At 49.1% G+C, this 18,196-nt stretch overlaps 1 protein-coding gene across 1 annotated transcript in view; it reads left to right on the top strand.

The window, feature by feature from the left end:
• The first annotated feature begins 110 nt into the window (after nucleotides 1-110).
• LOC116463708 (prolyl 3-hydroxylase 1-like) overlaps nucleotides 111-18,196 on the top strand; it is a 25,055-nt gene continuing 6,969 nt past the window's right edge. The window contains exons 1-12 of the mRNA XM_032146931.2: nucleotides 111-666; nucleotides 4,723-4,875; nucleotides 7,817-8,006; nucleotides 8,224-8,355; nucleotides 9,285-9,424; nucleotides 11,582-11,671; nucleotides 12,006-12,058; nucleotides 12,233-12,354; nucleotides 14,610-14,737; nucleotides 14,905-15,000; nucleotides 15,853-16,003; nucleotides 17,965-18,082. Of these exons, the coding sequence (XP_032002822.1) occupies nucleotides 202-666; nucleotides 4,723-4,875; nucleotides 7,817-8,006; nucleotides 8,224-8,355; nucleotides 9,285-9,424; nucleotides 11,582-11,671; nucleotides 12,006-12,058; nucleotides 12,233-12,354; nucleotides 14,610-14,737; nucleotides 14,905-15,000; nucleotides 15,853-16,003; nucleotides 17,965-18,082 (1,838 nt within the window). The 5' untranslated portion in view covers nucleotides 111-201. The remainder of the gene's footprint in view (nucleotides 667-4,722; nucleotides 4,876-7,816; nucleotides 8,007-8,223; nucleotides 8,356-9,284; nucleotides 9,425-11,581; nucleotides 11,672-12,005; nucleotides 12,059-12,232; nucleotides 12,355-14,609; nucleotides 14,738-14,904; nucleotides 15,001-15,852; nucleotides 16,004-17,964; nucleotides 18,083-18,196) is intronic.

Here is an 18,196-nt window from a genome sequence, read left to right as displayed (position 1 = left end):
CTCCGGCTGACGCGCCGGGATTCGCTGAGGGCCGGTGGGTGGATCCGGGTTGACTGAAAGGAAAAGAGGCGGTGCAAGCCTCTTGGGCATGCGCTGCCCGGCTGGGGAGATGGGGCTTCGCCCGGGGACGGGCCTTCGCCGGGGGTGGGACTCCGGCCTCCGTGGCGGGTGGCTGGCGGTCCCGTTAGGTCTGAGGGAGCGATGGCGGCACGCGCGTTGAAGCTGCTGACCACACTGCTGGCTGTCGTGGCCACTGCCTCCCAAGCCGAGGTCGAGTCCGAGACAGGATGGGGCATGGTGACGCCTGATCTGCTCTTCGCCGAGGGGACCGCAGCCTACGCGCGCGGGGACTGGCCCGGGGTGGTCCTGAGCATGGAACGGGCGCTGCGCTCCCGGGCAGCCCTCCGCGCCCTTCGCCTGCGCTGCCGCACCCAGTGTGCCGCCGACTTCCCGTGGGAGCTGGACCCCGACTGGTCCCCCAGCCCGGCCCAGGCCTCGGGCGCCGCCGCCCTGCGCGACCTGAGCTTCTTCGGGGGCCTCCTGCGCCGCGCCGCCTGCCTGCGCCGCTGCCTCGGGCCGCCGGCCGCCCACTCGCTCAGCGAAGAGATGGAGCTGGAGTTCCGCAAGCGGAGCCCCTACAACTACCTGCAGGTCGCCTACTTCAAGGTGCAGACCTGCCCGGAGCCGGGCGGCCGGGGCCCTTCTGGGGAGAGGAGTGTTGCAGGGGACCTGGGGAGCTTGGGGGATCGGGGAAGTGTCCGCAGGGAGGGGAAAGTGGCCTCCTGGCTGGGGAACTCTCCTCGGAGCCGGGGAGAGCTGCTTCCTGGCAGGAGATCTTCCTCGCCCAGTTCGCATGGGCAGATGCTAACCCCAAAGGTCCAGCCTGGGGTTAGGGCACAGGCCAAGCAAAACTCATGGCCATTTTGTTCCCTGGGAAATCTCCTGGAAGGAATTAAAGCGGCAGTTTGGGTCTCCCGTCCTGATGTCATTGTAAGTGTCCGAGTGAGAAGCTAGTAGCGGTCTACAATATCTTCCTTCCGGTTGGTTTTCCAGTGGTGCTTTTCCTGCTGTTTGATTCAGCAGCTCTCTTTCAGGATGTGAGGTTGCCACGTCGCCAGCAGGGGCTGCCTGACCCTGCTTGTTGGGGGGGGGGGGGGGGGGGGACCCTCTGGCTAGTCTGTCAGGTTTACAAAGAAAATGAGTATTTTTAGGAATGCCAGAGTGCCATGTGTCCAAGTGTACACTTGGGCTTGGAGCGTTCCAGGCTTGTTTGGTGGTGGTGATGGTGATGATGATGATGACGATAGCCAGCACGTACTTCCAGGCACTATTTTAAGCAGTTTGCATTTATTAACGCATTTGCCCTAATCTTCGCAATATCCTGTCAGGTAGATGCTGTTATTAGTCCCACTGTATTGGGGGTGGGGCATAAAGAGTTGTGCATTATATCTGTTATATCTGTAGTTTAAAAGACCTTCGATTCGACCTAAAGAGAGACTTAGAGATTCTTGGGGACCTCAGATTTCCACCCCCCCACAGCATTCTACCTACACAGTTCCCCTCATTTTTCCTAGTTACTCGGAAGAGCGCTGGACTTGAAATCAAAATAATTGCATTATGTCTTTGGTTATGTCGCTTCATCATAGCACTTTCTAAAACTATTTGACAAACATGTATTGCATACCTACTGCATTCCAGTTCTTGTACAAGTAATTAAATGCTCGACTAACGTCTTTGCTTTGTCTTGCTTTGCGGTTAAGAGTTACTGTAGTAAGGGCTACTGCAAGGGCATATACTTAGGGCTGTGGGAGCACAAAGGAGGGAGACTCTAGCTTTATCTCAGAGAAATTAGACTTCAAAGAAGAGGTAATATTGAAGCCTGTCCTAAGTATTGCCAGGGGGAGAGGAAAGAAGGTTCCTCCAGCTAGAGGGAAAAGTAGAACCAAAGCATGATGTATTCAGGAAAAAAAAAATGAATTGTTGTGATTGCAATGTCGAGATGTGTGTGGGGAGTAGTAGGAGAAGAGGCTAGAAAGGTCAGTGAAGCCAGATGTGGAAGAGAATTCTGCGGACTGCAGGGAGCCATCCTCAGATTTGGGTTTTAAAATGCTTATTCTGGAAGCCATGGTGAATGAGCCTTGGAAGAAGGAGAAAGTGGTGGCACATGATTAGGAGACAGGCATTTGTCCCCAGAGAGGAGGTTAAGTACCTCAGTGCTTAGGGAGTAAAGAAGGCTGGGGGTGGAGAGAGGAGTGAGGACATGAGGGAGAACAGAGAAGGGCAGGGGCAGTGCTGAAAGACACGAGAGATAGAGTAATTGCATAAAAGGGACAGACCTGAGAAAATTTCTAATTTTACAGTTAAAGAAACTGAGGTACAGTGATGGGGAGTTATTTACCTTGGGTCACCTAACCAGGGCTGACTCTTTTAGTGTGACTTTACTAGTACCAATGATAAGAAAATAAGTTTTCTTAGCATATTAATCATACCACCTAAAATTTATTGAGCACTTAATCTGTGCCCAGCACCATGTATTACAGGCGGCACGTATATTATCTCGTTGAACTCTCAACAATGCTAGGAGATAGCTAGAGAATGCTATCTCCAGATGATAGATTAGGGAAACTGAGTTTAGAAAGTAAACTTTAAGTATCTTGTCTACTGCCCAGCCAGTCAGTGAGTCATTAAGCCCAGATGTGCTGCTAGCTGGTCTCTTTTCTTTCTTTCTTTTTTTTTTTTTTTGAGATGGAGTCTCGCTGTTGCCAGGCTGGAGTGCAGTGGTGACCTCGGTTCACTGCAACCTCTGACTTCTGGTTTTCTGGTTCAAGTGATTCTCCTGCCGCAGCCTCCCGAGTAGCTGGGATTACAGGCACGTGCCATCACACCTGGCTAACTTTTGTATTTTTAGTAGAGACGGGGTTTCACCATATTGGCCAGGATGGTCTCGATCTCCTGACCTTGTGATCCACCCGCCTTGGCCTCCCAAAGTGCTGGGATTACAGGCGTGAGCCACCGCGCCGGCCCTCTTTTCTTTTTTTTTTTTTTGAGATGGAGTTTCGCTCTTGTTGCCCAAGCTAGAGTGCAATGGTGCGATCTCGGCTCACTGCAACCTCCACCTCCTGGGTTCAAGCGATTCTCCTGCCTCAGCCTCCCGAGTAGCTGGGATTACAGGCACACGCCACCACGCCCAGCTATTTTTTGTATTTTTAGTAGAGATGGGGTTTCACCATGTTGGTCAGGCTGGTCTCAAACTCCTGACCTCATGATCTGCCCACCTCAGCCTCCCAAAGTGCTGGTATTACAGGCGTGAGCCCCCGTGCCCGGCCACGGCTGGTCTCTTTGATACCAGTGTCCACATAGTTAATTACTAGATCATCAGTGATTTATTTGGTTAGATTCTATATATGAAACCTGTGTTACTTTGACATGCTGGAGTCCATTGCTGTGGGCATTGAAATAGGTCTGTAGCCTATTTCTCCCCCTTGGATTTCTTTTTTTTTTTTTTTTTTAGACAGAGTCTTGCTCTGTCACCCAGGCTGGAGTACAGCGCCGCGATCTCGGCTCACTGTAACTTCCGCCTCCCGGGTTCAAGCGATTCTCCTGCCTCAGCCTCCTAAGAAGCTGGGATTACGGGTGTGCGCCACAATGCCCAGCTAATTTTTGTATTTTTGGTAGAGATGGGGTTTCACCATGTTGTCCAGGCTGGTCTCAAACTCCTGACCTCAAGTAATCTGCCCCCTTTGGCCTCCCAAAGTGCTGGGATTATAGGCGTGAGCTACCGCCCCCGACCACCCCCTCTGATTTCTTGGAGCTATTTGTTTGAACCTCATGAGCCCTGAGGTTTGAGTCAGAAAATACTATGTCTGGACTTAGTAAAAGACCTTAGAATTTTTAGCCATCCACCTTTTCCCTAAATGTCTCAAAAATTCTTCATTTTATTTTATGCAAAAAAAAAAAAAAATTTTTTCTAGGAAAATTCTTAGGCATAGTCTGTTAGCTGCTCTTTTTTCTCTACCTCTAAATCCTTGAAGTCACAGAATTTCTTCAGCTCAGGCATTACATTTGAATCATGAAATATATATATATATATGTATACTTTTTTTTTTTTTTTTGAGTCAGGGTCCTGCTCTGTCACCCAAGCTGGAGTGCTGTGGCACCATCTTGGCTCACTGCAACCTCTGCCTCCCAGGCCCAAGCAATCCTTCCACCTCAGCCTGCAGAGTAGCTGGGACTGCAGGCATACAGTACCATGTAATTTTTGTATTTTTTGTAAAGACAGGGTTTCACCATGTTGCCCAGACTGGTCTTGAACTCCTGAGCTCAAGTGATCCACCTGCCTCGGCCTCTGAAAATGCTGGGATTACAGACCTGAGCCACCGCGCCCGGCATGAAAACATATTATATGGGCAGTCAGTCTTTCACAGCACTCCCCATACAATATGACCTTTGTTTTAAAATAGAACATTGCTACTTCCTGTAATCTGGGGAACCCCTAAATCTGACTTGGGAAAGAGCTACAAATCTGCCCAGGGCACTGTGCTCCTAATCTGTCGTGGGTAGTTCCTGCAATAGGTGTGCTTCCTGGGGCTGGCAGGGGCTGGGCATGGTGAGTGGAGGGCTCAGGGAGGCAGGGATTTCCTGTTTATGTGGACTGCTCATGTGGACACAAACGTTCAGAGTTTGGATGTGAGCATTACCTACCTTCTCATGCTTCATTCTTAGATCAACAAGTTGGAGAAAGCTGTCGCCGCAGCACACACCTTCTTCGTGGGCAATCCTGAGCACATGGAAATGCGGCAGAACCTAGACTATTACCAAACCATGTCTGGAGTGAAGGAGGCTGACTTCAAGGATCTTGAGACTCAACCCCATATGGTGAAAAAAACTTTATCCCCATCTTTCTCTCTTTCTTTTTAAATTTATTTTAGAGACAGAGTCTTGCTCTGTCACCCAGGCTGGAATGCAGTGGCTTGATCATAGCTCACTGTAACCTCAAATTCCTGGATTCAAGAGACCCTCTAGTCTCGGCCTCCTGAGTAGTTGGGACTACAGGCATGCATTCTTTTGTTTTTTTTTAAATGACATTACTAAGGTTGTTTTCTAATTACATTACAGAAGTAATAAATGTTCATTGTATAACATTGTAGAAATGTAGGTAAGTATAAAACAAAAAGTAATCATTTGTAATACTGCCACCTTAAGAAAACCAGTTTATATTTTGCCCTATTTTTTAAGTCTTCCGTATATGATTTTTTTCATCTAATTTGGTGTTATATTGTGTATGCATTTTTTATCATCTTTTTTATTTTTTTTGAGGCAGGGTCTCACTTTGTCATCCAGGCTGCAGTGCAATGGTGTGATCATGGCTCACTGCAGCCTTGACCTCCTGGGCTCAAGTGATCCTCCCGCCTCAGCCTCACAAATAGCTGGGACTAGAGGCATGCACCACCACACCCAGCTATTGTTTTTATTTTTTGTAGAGACGGGGTCTCACTATGTTGCCCAGGCTGATTTCAAACTCCTGGCCTCAAGCGATCCTACAGCCTTGGCCTCCCAAAGTGCTGGGATTACAGGTGTGAGCCACCATGGCCAGCCCCATCATCATTTTTTAACTAACATTATTATCATGAGTCTTTTCTCATGTCTTCAGTTTTATTTGAAAACATAATTGTTTATGGCTGCATGATAGTCCATCTTATGCAGAGATTATATTAATTCACTAGTCACATTTTTTTCATCATGTATGTTTTTGATTTTCACTACAATAAATGTTACAGTATCCCTCAATGTTCTTATTCTATTTGTTTAGCAGGAAAAGTCTGTTCCAAAGGAGAGACTGTCTGTGATGATATAGCATTTTATAGAGAGCTTACGGTTCCTTATATTTTAATTATGAAATAGGAATGTTAGAAACAATATAAGAATGACTTTTAGGCCAGGCGCAGTGGCTAACACCTGTAATCCCAGCACTTTGGGAGGCCGAGGTGGGTGGATCACTTGAGGTCAGGAGTTTGAGACCAGCCTGGCTAATATGGTGAAACCCCATCTCTACTAAAAATACAAAAATTAGCCAGGCATGGTGGCGCGCACCCGTAATCCCAGCTACTCGACACGGAGGCAGGAGAATAGCTTGAACCCGGAAGGTGGAGGTTGCAGTGGGCCAAGATTGTGCCACTGCACTCCAGCCTGGGTGACAGAGCAAGAGTCAAAAAAAAAAAAAAAAAAGAATGACTTTTAAAAGTAAGTTGTGGCCAGGTGCAGTAGATCACACCTGTCATCCCAGCACTTTGGAAGGCCAAGGAGGGTGGGTCACAAGGTCAGGAGATCGAGACCATCCTGCCCAACATGGTGAATCCCTGTCTCTACTAAAAATACAAAAATTAGCTGAGCGTGGTGGTGTGTGCCTGTATTCCCAGCTACTCAGGAGCCTGAGGCAGGAGAATTGCTTGAACCTGGGAGGCGGAGGTTGCAGTGAGCTGAGATTGCGCCACTGCATTCCAGCCTGGGTGACAGAGTGAGACGCCATCACAAAAAAAAAGGTAAGTTGTGTCGGCCAGGTATGGTGGCTCATGCTTGTAATCCCAGCACTTTGGGAGGCCAAGGTGAGTGGATCACTTGAGGCCAGAAGTTCAAGACCAGCCTGGCCAACATGGTGAAATCCTGTCTCTACTACAAATACAAAAATTAACCAGGTGTGATGGTGTATGCCTGTAATCCCAGCTTCTCAGGAGGCTGAGGTGCTAGAATCACTTGAACAGGAGGTGGAGGTTGCAGTGAGCTGAGATCATGCCACTGCCCTCCAGCCTGGGCTGTCTGTCTCAAAAAAAAAGACTCTGTCTCAAAACAAAACAAAACAAAACAAAACAAAAAGTAAGTTGTGTTTATTTGAAAACTGTTAGCCCTACAAAAAAGTGCAAGAACCTGGGCCAGGCACAGTGGCTCACGCCTGTAATCCCAGCACTTTGGGAGGCCGAGGCAGGCAGATCACCTGAGGTCAGGAGTTCAAGACCAGCCAGACCAACATGACAAAACCCCATCTCTACTAAAAACACAAAATTAGCCAGGCGTGGTGGCGCACACCTGTAATCCCAGCTACTCTGGAGGCTGAGGCAGGAGAATTGCTTGAACCCTGGAGGCGGAGGTTGCGATGAGCCAAGATCGCACCATTGCACTCCAGCCTGGGCAACAAGAGTGAAACTCCAACTCAAAAAAAAAAAAAAAAAAGTGCAAGAATCTATCACTAATGGGGGGTGGGGAGAAAAGTACAAGAAAATCATAATGAACTCCCAGATATCTTTCATCTAGATTAAGAGTTAAATGTTTTTTGGCCAGGCACAGTGGCTCACACCTGTAATCCCAGCACTTTAGGAGGCCAAGGTGGGAGGATTGCTTGAGGTTAGGAGTTCGAGACCAGCCTGGCCAACATGTTGAAACCCCGTCTTTACTAAAATACAAAAATTAGCTGGGCACAGTGTAATCCCAGCTACTAGGGAGGCTGAGGCAAGAGAATCGCTTGAACCCAGGAGGTGGAGGTTGCAGGTGAGCTGAGATTGTGCCACTGCAGTCCAGCCTGGGCAACAGAGTGAGACTCTCTCAAAAAAAGAAAAAAAGAGCTAAATGTTTTTAAATTTCCAGAGCTAAATGTTTTGTAAAGACCATTTACAAAAGGCCTTCATTCTGTAGTGGTACCCTGGTCACCCCTTTCCATCCATAACCTGAGGAACAGGAAATTAGGACCCCTGTGAAGGTGGCTGAGGGCAAGGAGAGAGGGTTCCTCCTCTGTGGCCTGCATTTGAGTGCCCCTTCTTCCCAGTAGCAAGAATTTCGACTGGGAGTGCGACTCTACTCAGAGGAACAGCCACAGGAAGCTGTGCCCCACCTAGAGGTAGCGCTGCAAGAATACTTTGTGGCCTATGAGGAGTGCCGTGCCCTCTGCGAAGGGCCCTATGACTACGATGGCTACAACTACCTTGAGTACAACGCTGACCTCTTCCAGGCCATCACAGGTGCGTGCATTTCAGAGCCAGAACTTCAGCCAGGCCTCCTGGGACTCTAAGGTCACCATCTGATAATATAAATGGGGAATTTTCACCCTCATTCCTCAATTTATTAAATCTGAGAAGCTGATGAAAAATTGCTTCCATTTGGATTTGTTCATCTTAACCAGAATTTGAGTCCTAAAGAGTGACCTCATAGTTATTCCTTCTCTTTGATTCCTTTCAGATCATTATATCCAGGTCCTCAGCTGTAAGCAGAACTGTGTCACCGAGCTTGCTTCCCACCCAAGTCGAGAGAAGCCCTTTGAAGACTTCCTCCCATCACATTATAATTATCTGCAGTTTGCCTACTATAACAGTAAGGCCTACTTTCCTTCCTCTTTCTCTGCTGGCTAACTAAGTAACTAAAGGCAAGGTGGGCATGGATTACAGCCACTTACTTCCTCAAGGTGTTTGGCTTCTTTCAGTAGCTATGGGAGGCACCATGCCAAGTGATCCCTGGGTAGCTTGTTATAAACAACTGGCCTAGGAAGCCAATACCAGCAACCCAAAAACCTGGGGGAGGGAGACTTAGGACCTCATCTCTTGTCCCTTCTATAACTTGTAATCTATTTTTGCTTTTGAATTAAAGTTAACAGCAAAATAAGGGTATGCCACTGTTTAAACTAGCTCAGAGGACATTTGCCAGCCCTGTCCCTGGTATAGCACTGATGCTTTTGTGGGGCTGCCAATTAGTACCCAGAAAACCAACTCTTTGCAGAGTTCCTACTGTGTGCTAAGCATTACAAACATATTGATGAGTGTACAATATTTACAGTTGAGTTGAGGTGACTAACAAATATCAACAAGAACTATTTTGCCAAAGAGACAATCTGCTATTGTAATCTTCCCTGTCTCCTGAAAATCTATAGAAAAAAGAAGGTAGGAAGACAGGGAGATTGATCTAATGATTGAGTGTATTGAGGCAAAATATTAAGGGGTATTGGAATTATTTGTGAATCTTAAAAGATGTAGGCATTCAGAGAATTCTGATTCTTTTCTGTTTCATTGTTAGGCAGCCCTGAGGACATTGACCACCTCACCTTAAAATTAATCACACATTCTATGTGTATTCCATAACTCCTGACCCTGAAACCAGGCCATCATGTTAAGTAGCAGGCACCACCTTGTCATATTGCCATTGCCTCAAGCTTTGTGGAGACTGAACACTAAGTGGTCCCTGGTGCCAGGATTTGATCCTTTCCTTTTGACTCTTTCCTCTCAGCCATTCTTCTTTCCACTTTGCAGTTGGGAATTATTCACAGGCTGTTGAATGTGCCAAGACCTATCTTCTCTTCTTCCCCAATGACGAGGTGATGAACCAAAATTTGGCCTATTATGCAGCTATGCTTGGAGAAGAACACACCAGATCCATCGGCCCCCGTGAGGTGAGAGACTTCCTTCTGTTATGACAGCTGCCAGCTGAACTCAGACCTGAGGGCAGAAGAGTGGGTTAGCAGAGGGGAGTCAGCGCTGCACATGCAGGGCAGGGGCCAGGTGTCAGTGTTGGGGCCAGATGTGAGTTCACTCACTTGGCTTGTTATTCAGAGGAGAAGGGAGCACAGGGAGGGAGTGTGGGGAGTACATAGGAGCCTCAATTAGCGTTATCTGCGCCCAGAAGTCTATTCTCTGAGTCCCGCAGAACTGCGCGGCAGGCATATTCTTTCCCCTCTTGGCACCCCTAACTTGGACACTCGATATTATTTGGCCAAGATCTATCATTTTTCACTTAATACTGGGTTTTTTTTTTTTTCTGCTCACCTGTTTTCTGTCTCCATTTTCTTTCCCATCTCTTCTTCCTGCCATTGTTTGTTCTCTCCCATCTTTCAGCATTTTCCCTGTCTCTCTCCAAAACCAGGAGAAATATCTGTATAACACAAAGACTGCTGCGCTGAAGGGAGACACCCAGGCTCTTCCTTCCGAGCTCTGGAGCCTGAGAGCCTCCGGTAGAAACAGCCTCTTGCTGCCCCTCACATGTGGGTTGTCATTGTAGTTGTCCTCTTTAGCCACTAGATGGTGACCATCTGGCTTTAAGATGGCACTTCCAGTCTCTTTTGTCTTGCTTGGTTAATACCTTTTCCCTGCCTTCCTTATGGCCATTCAGGGGAGTCTGAGGGGAGTGAGGAGAAATAAACCCCTGTGGCCAATCTAGCATTTTTAACTAGAAGTCCCCTTTTGGAAAGAAGGTAACTAACATTTGTTGAGCCCCTGTCCAGGCGAAGCTCTGTGTGGGGTAGGCTGTATCCATCATCTCATTTAATCATCACAGCTGCCCTGCAAGGTCGGCACTCTTCTTCCCACTTTGGGGATGAGGACTGTTAGCATCTGAGAGATGAAGTAACTTGTGCAGTGGCTTGTGGCCAGTTAGTGGTGACCGGAATCTGTTCCCTGCTTGGCCCCAGTGCAGGCACAGCTCCAGACACATGGCTGACACTCAGTAAATCAGCATCGAATGAATAAAGGATGGAAGTGGGGTTTGCTTCATAGCAGCTTTATAGGGTCATTGGAGAGTGTTAAATGAGATAACATAGCACTTGGTGACGGAAGCCAGTAATGTAAACTCCTGAGGAGAAACCGTAATCTCTTCCTCTTAGGTAAATATAGTAGATGACATAGGATTCATTGACTCCTTTAATTCCTCCTTGAACTGCCTCATGTTTTATTTCAACTGATGATGTCTTTTTCTCTTCCTTCCTCCTCCTGCTGCTTGGAGATTAGCAGGGCACCTAGGGAAAGATGTGACCGTGGAAGGTACTCAGTTTCCCTGCCCTGGGTAAGCCTTGCCCGGGAGTCCATGTGGGAAGGCCAGAGTGCCAGCCCCTCCCACTGCAACTGTTCATCCTCAGGGAGGGGTGTGGTCTGGTTAGGGTCTGAGAGGAGGCAGGTGGCAGAGCAGGAAGCACATGGGCTTTAGGACTGTAAAGACCCGGCTTTGTCTGTCCAAATGCACGTTCTGCTATGAAAAAAAAGAAAAAGATAACAGAAGACCTGGGTTTGACTGTAGGTCACTGCTCCCCCGTGTCCTGTAGTGTCACCTTAGACAGTGGTACATCTCCTCTGTGCCTCAGATGCTTCCTCTGTAGATAGAGCGTACTAGTATCAACCTCAGATGTGGCTATGAAGATCAAATGAATAACATGTCAGTTGCCTAATGCCTGATTCCTTTTCCTGCTTTGTGGACTCCTGTACAAGTCAAGAAGGAATTCTCCTTCTTTGATGAATATTTCCACTTCTGAGAATCATCAGATTTTCTGTCCTAGAGACTAATGGAGGTTGGGATGGGGGAGGAGCAGGGCTTTTTCCCTTAAGGAAAGCCTGGTTATTCCAGTACCTCAGAGGTACTGTTGCTTGTGCCAGGCAGAGGAGCCCTTGGACACAGAAATTAGACTTTTGTCTCAAACTGGGGAACAGACAGAGAGCATTGGTAGGGAGAGGAGGCCTCAGGTCACATGGGAGCGTCAGTGTGGGGTGCCAGGGAGGGGAACTCCCAGAGGTTAAAAGACAGGGCTGAGTTCTGGGGGATTTGTTTGCCTTTGTACCCTCAGAGTGCCAAGGAGTACCGACAGCGAAGCCTACTGGAGAAAGAACTGCTTTTCTTCGCTTATGATGTTTTTGGAATTCCCTTTGTGGATCCGGTGAGCTAGGATACAGGAGCTGGAAAGGAGCGGGGAAAGAGCGAGCGGGGGAGATGAATGGGGAGGAGGGGAACACTGTGCGATTCTGAGAGAAAACTTGTTGGAGGCTGAGCCTAGCTAGCCTGGAATCTGTGCAAGGCAGGGATGAGAGACAGATGAAAGGGGAACACTGGGCAGCTAGAAGGGACTTCGATATGGAAACCTCCCATTTTGTCCCCTGAAAGGAAGAGGGTTTTAAGCTGGATTACTCCTGTGGGCCTTATTTTATGCACTGAGACACCTGGAAGATTAAGTAGATCATCTTACCTTTTTCATTTCTTCCTGACCTCCTTAGGATTCATGGACTCCAGAAGAAGTGATTCCCAAGAGATTGCAAGAGAAACAGAAGTGAGGACCTTGAAGAAACTGCATGGTTGGATCAGTCTGATGAAGCACTTGAGGCTTCCTGAGCCCAGGCAGATGTGAACTCCTGGCAAGGGGTGGGCAGGTCCAGTTTGGGAAGTCGGGGTGGAGCCCAGGGCTGGCCCTGGAATGCAGTCCTCAGAGCGGCTATGCTCATAGGTCAGAACGGGAAACAGCCATACGCATCTCTCAGGAGATTGGGAACCTTATGAAGGAAATCGAGACCCTCGTGGAAGAGAAGACCAAGGAGTCACTGGATGTGAGCAGACTGACCCGGGAAGGTGAGAGGACGGAGATAGGGGCATGTCTGGCTGTTGTCAGGGAGCCAAGCAGGTCACCCCACATTTGCCAGGCAGCACTCCACCCCAGCATTGCAGAGCTCACCATGAGCCAGCCTTAGGGTGCACGTTCAGTGGGCATCCTTCCTAACTCACCAGCGGGACTTTCAGCTGGAAAGAGCACTGAGAATCATCCTTTGGTTTAGAAATCAGACTCCAGGATGTAGTGGTGTACACTCATAATCCCAGCTACTCAGCAGGCTGAGGCAGGAGGATCACTTGAGCCCAGGAGTTTGAATCCAGCCTGGGCAATATAGCAAGACCTCATCTTTAAAAAAAAAGAAAAGGTCGCCTTCTTAGCGCAGTGGGCAGCGCGTCAGTCTCATAAAAAAAAAGAAAAGAAAGAAATGAGACTCCTGTGTCACAGAAACACGAGTGACTAGTGTTGTCCACTTCCATAGGTATTAACTCATCCTGTCTCCCCACTCCCAAACTGTTTTCTCCCAGTTTTTACCATTTGTCCCGTTACTGAGACTCAACTCCTTCAGGCCTCCTTTGGCTCCTCTTCCTCCTGTGCCTGTTTTCTGCAAGCTGCTGGGAAGGCCTACTGATTATGGCTGTGCTCTGCAGTGCTTCTCAGCTGTCTCCCCAGACTTTTCCGTTTTTCATTGCCTCAAGCCTCCTTCAGGCCCTGGCATCTCCTATCTGCACCCACCCTCTCCTCATCTGGCCTGTCCTTGCCCCTGCCCACACATGGTAGCTAGGCCAGTCTTCCAGACACTGGTCTCTGACCCATCCTCCGTGCCTGCCCCTTAACCGAATGTTCTGCTCTTGTCCTGTTTACACCTTCTCTTCACACGGGACTGCACCTTGTTCTGTGAGCCCGCCCACTGCCCACCAGTCTGTGTTTATACCTGGCTCTCCTAGTACGCTTCCCACCATCCCTGCCCATGAGGACATCTGAGATACACCCTGCAAAGCCTTTCTTTTTTTTTCGGAGACGGAGTCTCACTCTGTCGCCCAGGCTGGAGGGCAGTGGCACGATTTTGGCTCTCTGCAACCTCCACATCCCGGGATCATCAAGCAATTCTCCTGCCTCAGCCTCCCAAGTAGCTGGGATTTCAGGCACGTGGCACCATGCCTGGCTAATTTTTTTGTATTTTTAGTAGAGACAGGGTTTCACCACGTTGGCCAGGCTGGTCTCAAACTCCTGACCTTATGATCTGCCCGCCCCGGCCTCCCAAAGTGCTGGGATTACAGGCATAAGCCACTGTGCCCTGCCGTAAAGCCTTTCTTAACCTTCCAGATGATTGGAGTCCCCTCCTTTCTTTTGAACTTCTTAGGGCATTTATGGTCTGTCTTGTGCTAGTTATTGGCATAATTGTTAGAGAACAGGTACTGTCTTCTAGGATTCATCTCTCACCCTGTCTGGCACAGTTCCTGGTACACACTGAGGCTTCAGTTATCGAGTGGAGTTGAACTGAGTCTCTAGTATTTGTATGTCCCTAGCACAGAGAAACACCATGAGAACTGTAAGAAAGAAATGTTGACCTTTACCCTATAGTTGCTTAAGTTAACAGTGGTTAATTAAACAAGATTAGCGTATGAAAAGAATTTGTCCAGCATTCCTTTGTTTTCAGACCACATTCACTTTGTTATTTCTCTTGATTCTTATAACTGAGAGGTGAGTCATGCAGATTGCAAGATCCTTATTTTAAATGAATAATGATGATGATATCATGGTAGCCAAACTTTTGAGGACTTACCATGTGCCAAATATTGTGCTAAGCTTTTAACTTGCCTTCCTTGTTCTTAACATTATACTGGCATCAAACATATAAGGTAGATGCTGTTTGACAGATGAGAACATTTTAATTAATTAAAATTAACCTCAGGGAGGTTAAGTAACTTGCCAAGGTCACACAGCTAATCAATGGAGGATCTAGCAGTCAAAGTCAGTTCTTCCTCATTCTGGAGCTCATGTTTTAGGATTGTGTTTCTGATGTTTCCTCAACAGTGTGTCATGGCCCAAGAGCCAGCAGCTATTTGGTCATGGAGCTGGGACTGGGAATCTCATCTTTCAGCTCTATGTTCTGTCCTCTGGACCATTCTACCTTTGAAAATGACCTAGCAGGAGATTTTGCTGGTGAAGAGGAAACAGCTGGAATTTCTATTTGTGACAAGGAGGCAATATCCAATGGAGAGTCTTTGGTCTAGCTGCTGCTAGATTTAGCTAGAGTTTTGTCATTGCTTTGCAGGTGGCCCCCTGCTGTATGAAGGCATCAGTCTCACCATGAACTCCAAACTCCTGAATGGTTCCCAGCGGGTGGTGATGGATGGCGTAATCTCTGACCATGAGTGTCAGGAGCTGCAGAGGCTGACCAATGTAAGGGAAGCCCAGTGACTGCCCCTTCCCCCGAGGGTCCAGCATCCCCCCACCAAGTGCCCCTTGGGGGGTAGCCTTCGCCTTCCTCTTCCTGGCCACAGTTGACCACCTCTTCTCAAGCCCTCAGCTGCCCTGGCTAACATCACCTTGTGTTTTGGGCCTTGTAGGTGGCAGCAACCTCAGGAGATGGCTACCGGGGTCAGACCTCCCCACATACTCCCAATGAAAAGTTCTATGGTGTCACTGTCTTCAAAGCCCTCAAGGTAAGATCAACACTGGGCATTCTAGAGTGTGGAGAAAGGGGTGGGGAAGGGGGAAGCTCAGGCTTTGAGGAAGAGTTGGGGCTGCTGACAGGAAAGGTGAAGAGGGTCCCCCTGCCAACATTCCTGTTGCCAGGAAGCGAGGATGAGTTATGTTGAGTGAGGTTCACTTTTGAATCCTGTTAGACCGAGTGTAATCAAAACAGAGGGAGCAGGATAAGACTGTTCGCCAAAGCTATGAGAATGCTTTCTTTAGAAAGGCTGATTCCAGAGGGCTGTGCTTCTGTGCAGGATGCACAGCGTGCTCCTAAAGAGAGATAGGAAGGAGAGGAGGAAGAGGAATATGGTAGGGGTATTGGGTGTGGGCAGCAGAGGCTGCAGCTTCAGTGGGGATGTGGGGACGTGGGATGGGCCTGGTCCTCACTGTCTCTGGCGGCCTAAAGAGGGGCATTGTGTTAGTCCGTTTTCACGCTGCTGATAAAGACATACCTGAGACTGGGCAATTTACAAAAGAAAGAGGTTTAATTGGACTTACAGTTCCATGTGGCTGGGGAAGCCTCACAATTATAGTGGAAGGCAAAGAGGAGCAAGTCACGTCTTACATGGATGGCAGCAGGCAGAGAGAACTTCTGCAGGCAAACTCCGTTTTTTTTAAAGCCATCAGATCTCGTGAGACTTATTCACTATTATGAGAACAGCATGGGAAAGATCCACCCCCATGATTCAGTCATCTCCCACTGGGTCCCTTCCACAACACATGGGAATTATGGGAACTACAAGATAAGATTTGGGTAGGGACACAGAGCCAAACCATATCAGGCATTCAGGGCAGCTGACCACCTGTCTCCTTGGCAGCTGGGGCAAGAAGGCAAAGTTCCTCTGCAGAGTGCCCACCTGTACTACAACGTGACAGAGAAGGTGCGGCGCATCATGGAGTCCTACTTCCACCTGGATACGCCCCTCTACTTTTCCTACTCTCATCTGGTGTGCCGCACTGCCATCGAAGGTGGGCCTCATTACCCCTGCAGCACCCCCCACGCATGCTGCACCTCAGGTCTGTGCTGGATGCTGAAGACACAGAGAGAATAGGATGCGGTCCCTTTTCTCCAGTTGGGGAACCCATGTAAACACGTGGGTGGCATCCCAGTGTGATGCATGCCACAGTAGCATGGAGGAAGTTATAGTCAACCTACCTGGGGATCAAGGAGGCTTCCCAGAGGGAAACAGGGTGCAGCCAGAAAGGCAGCCACCCCTCACTCGTCACACAATGCACGTTCATGGGGAAGCTGGCGGTAAACCATTCGTAGAGGACCTGCTTCCAGGTCGGGGTTTCATACAGAGCTGAGCAGCTCCCTCGCTGCCATCTGTTGAAAGACAGCCCTCAACAGAAGGGTTTGTTAAAAGCAAAAATAATAACAACAACAACAAAAAGAAGGCCATGTTTCTTTGAGACATGGTCTTCCTCTGTCACTTAAGCTGGAGTGCAATGGAGCAGGCTTGACCTCCTGGGCTCATGATCCTCCTACCTCAGCCTCCTTAGTTTTGCAGGATGAATATGATTATGGAGTACTCCGGGTGGTGGGACGGTGTTTGCACAGGAGTGGAGGCATTGTGCAGCCCGGTAGTCAGGGGAACTAAGAAAGGTGCCAAATCCTGGAGAGCTACATTCAAGGGAATTTTTATCCTTTAGCTCAACCATAGCTATGTGGCAGGTTCTCTTTTACTAATTGTTAAATACCAAATTTGTGAGAGAGCTGCGTGATCTACAAGTGAGAGTGGCCTGGAGGTTATTCCTCATTCCCTCGCCCACCCACATTCGCTTTTGCATGTCCGAGAAGGGGAGAGGTTCGGTCAGTGCTGCAAGGATCCCAGGTGACCCAGAGCCGGCTCTGTCATACTGGAGCCTCCAGCAGGCCCCTGGCACTGACGGCCATTGGTAGGTGGCACAGATCAGAGGGCTTTCCTCTGCCTCAGGATATTTGGAATTCTGTCAGAATCTGGGCACACCCAAAGGGACCAGTCAGACACACAACTGGGTGTGTCACAAGCCCCCGAGGGGAGAGCACGGGCACAGGCGCCAGGAGTCCAGGGAGGCCTCATCAAGCAGTGAAGGACGTGGTGAGGCCTTGGCTTTTAAAGGATTCATTTTGCTGCTGTGTGTGCGGAGAGATTTCAAACCAAAAAGGGAAGCTGGTCGGCAATGACCTCTGTGGACAAGGGCAAAGCCCTAAACTCAGGAAGTGGCGGTGGGAGGAGGAAGAAGCAAGGCCCCGGGAAGGTGCAGGAGGTGGATGGACAGGTGCAGGAGGTGGATGGACAGGACCTGGTGACTGGCTGGACAAGTGGGAATGGAGAAGGAGGCACCCACCACGACGTGACGGTGCCTACACAGAGCATGCCAAAGGTTTGCGTTGGGGAAAGACGTGGTCTGCCTGGCATTTGACAGTGAGCCCGGTCTGTTCCCTTTCGTGACCTTCTCCCTGCATGGTTTCTCCACCCACCCCACCCTAGAGCCCCACTGAAGTTCATGCTTTCCCTTTGCTAGCCAGCTCTTCTCTGCTCTGCTTCCTGCCACTTGGCCCCATCTCCTGCAGTCCTGATGGAGGGCTGACCCCCTCTGCCCTGTGTCCTTCCCACCTCCTGACCTCTCATTCTCGCTTCCCTGGGCCTTTGTATTTTGTAAAGTCCAGCTACAAACCAGGGTTGTGCCATTCTGCCCAGGATCTGCCCTTGGTTGGAGCCCTTCATTCCTGCTTGCCACACCCTGCTTACTTCTGCCAAGAACTGTCCTAGGAAGCCTGCAGACTTGTCCTGACCCCTAGGCTTGTGGCTTAGCAAAAGACACCCCCCTAGTTCATTGGGCATTCCATAGACTCAAACGCATTTTGGGAAGCACCTCCCCTGCCAAGAAGAGAGCTATGCTGTCTCCCGAGGTGCTCCCTTGCTAACCTGTGACGTTGGCCCCAGAGGTCCAGGCAGAGAGGAAGGATGATAGTCATCCAGTCCACGTGGACAACTGCATCCTGAATGCCGAGACCCTCGTGTGTGTCAAAGAGCCCCCAGCCTACACCTTCCGGGACTACAGGTGAGTGCGGGGCAGGTGCAGGGTGAGGAGGTCTGTGCCCTCCTCAGAGGCCCCACAGTGCCCTGCCCTCTACCACCCCCCCCAACACACACACCTCTACCACCCCACCCTATA

This window comes from Hylobates moloch, unplaced genomic scaffold (assembly GCF_009828535.3).
Source record: "Hylobates moloch isolate HMO894 unplaced genomic scaffold, HMol_V3 SCAFFOLD_54, whole genome shotgun sequence".
Classification (NCBI taxonomy): domain Eukaryota; kingdom Metazoa; phylum Chordata; class Mammalia; order Primates; family Hylobatidae; genus Hylobates; species Hylobates moloch.
Note: the sequence above shows the minus strand (reverse complement) of the source record. Positions and strands in the feature narration are given on the sequence as shown.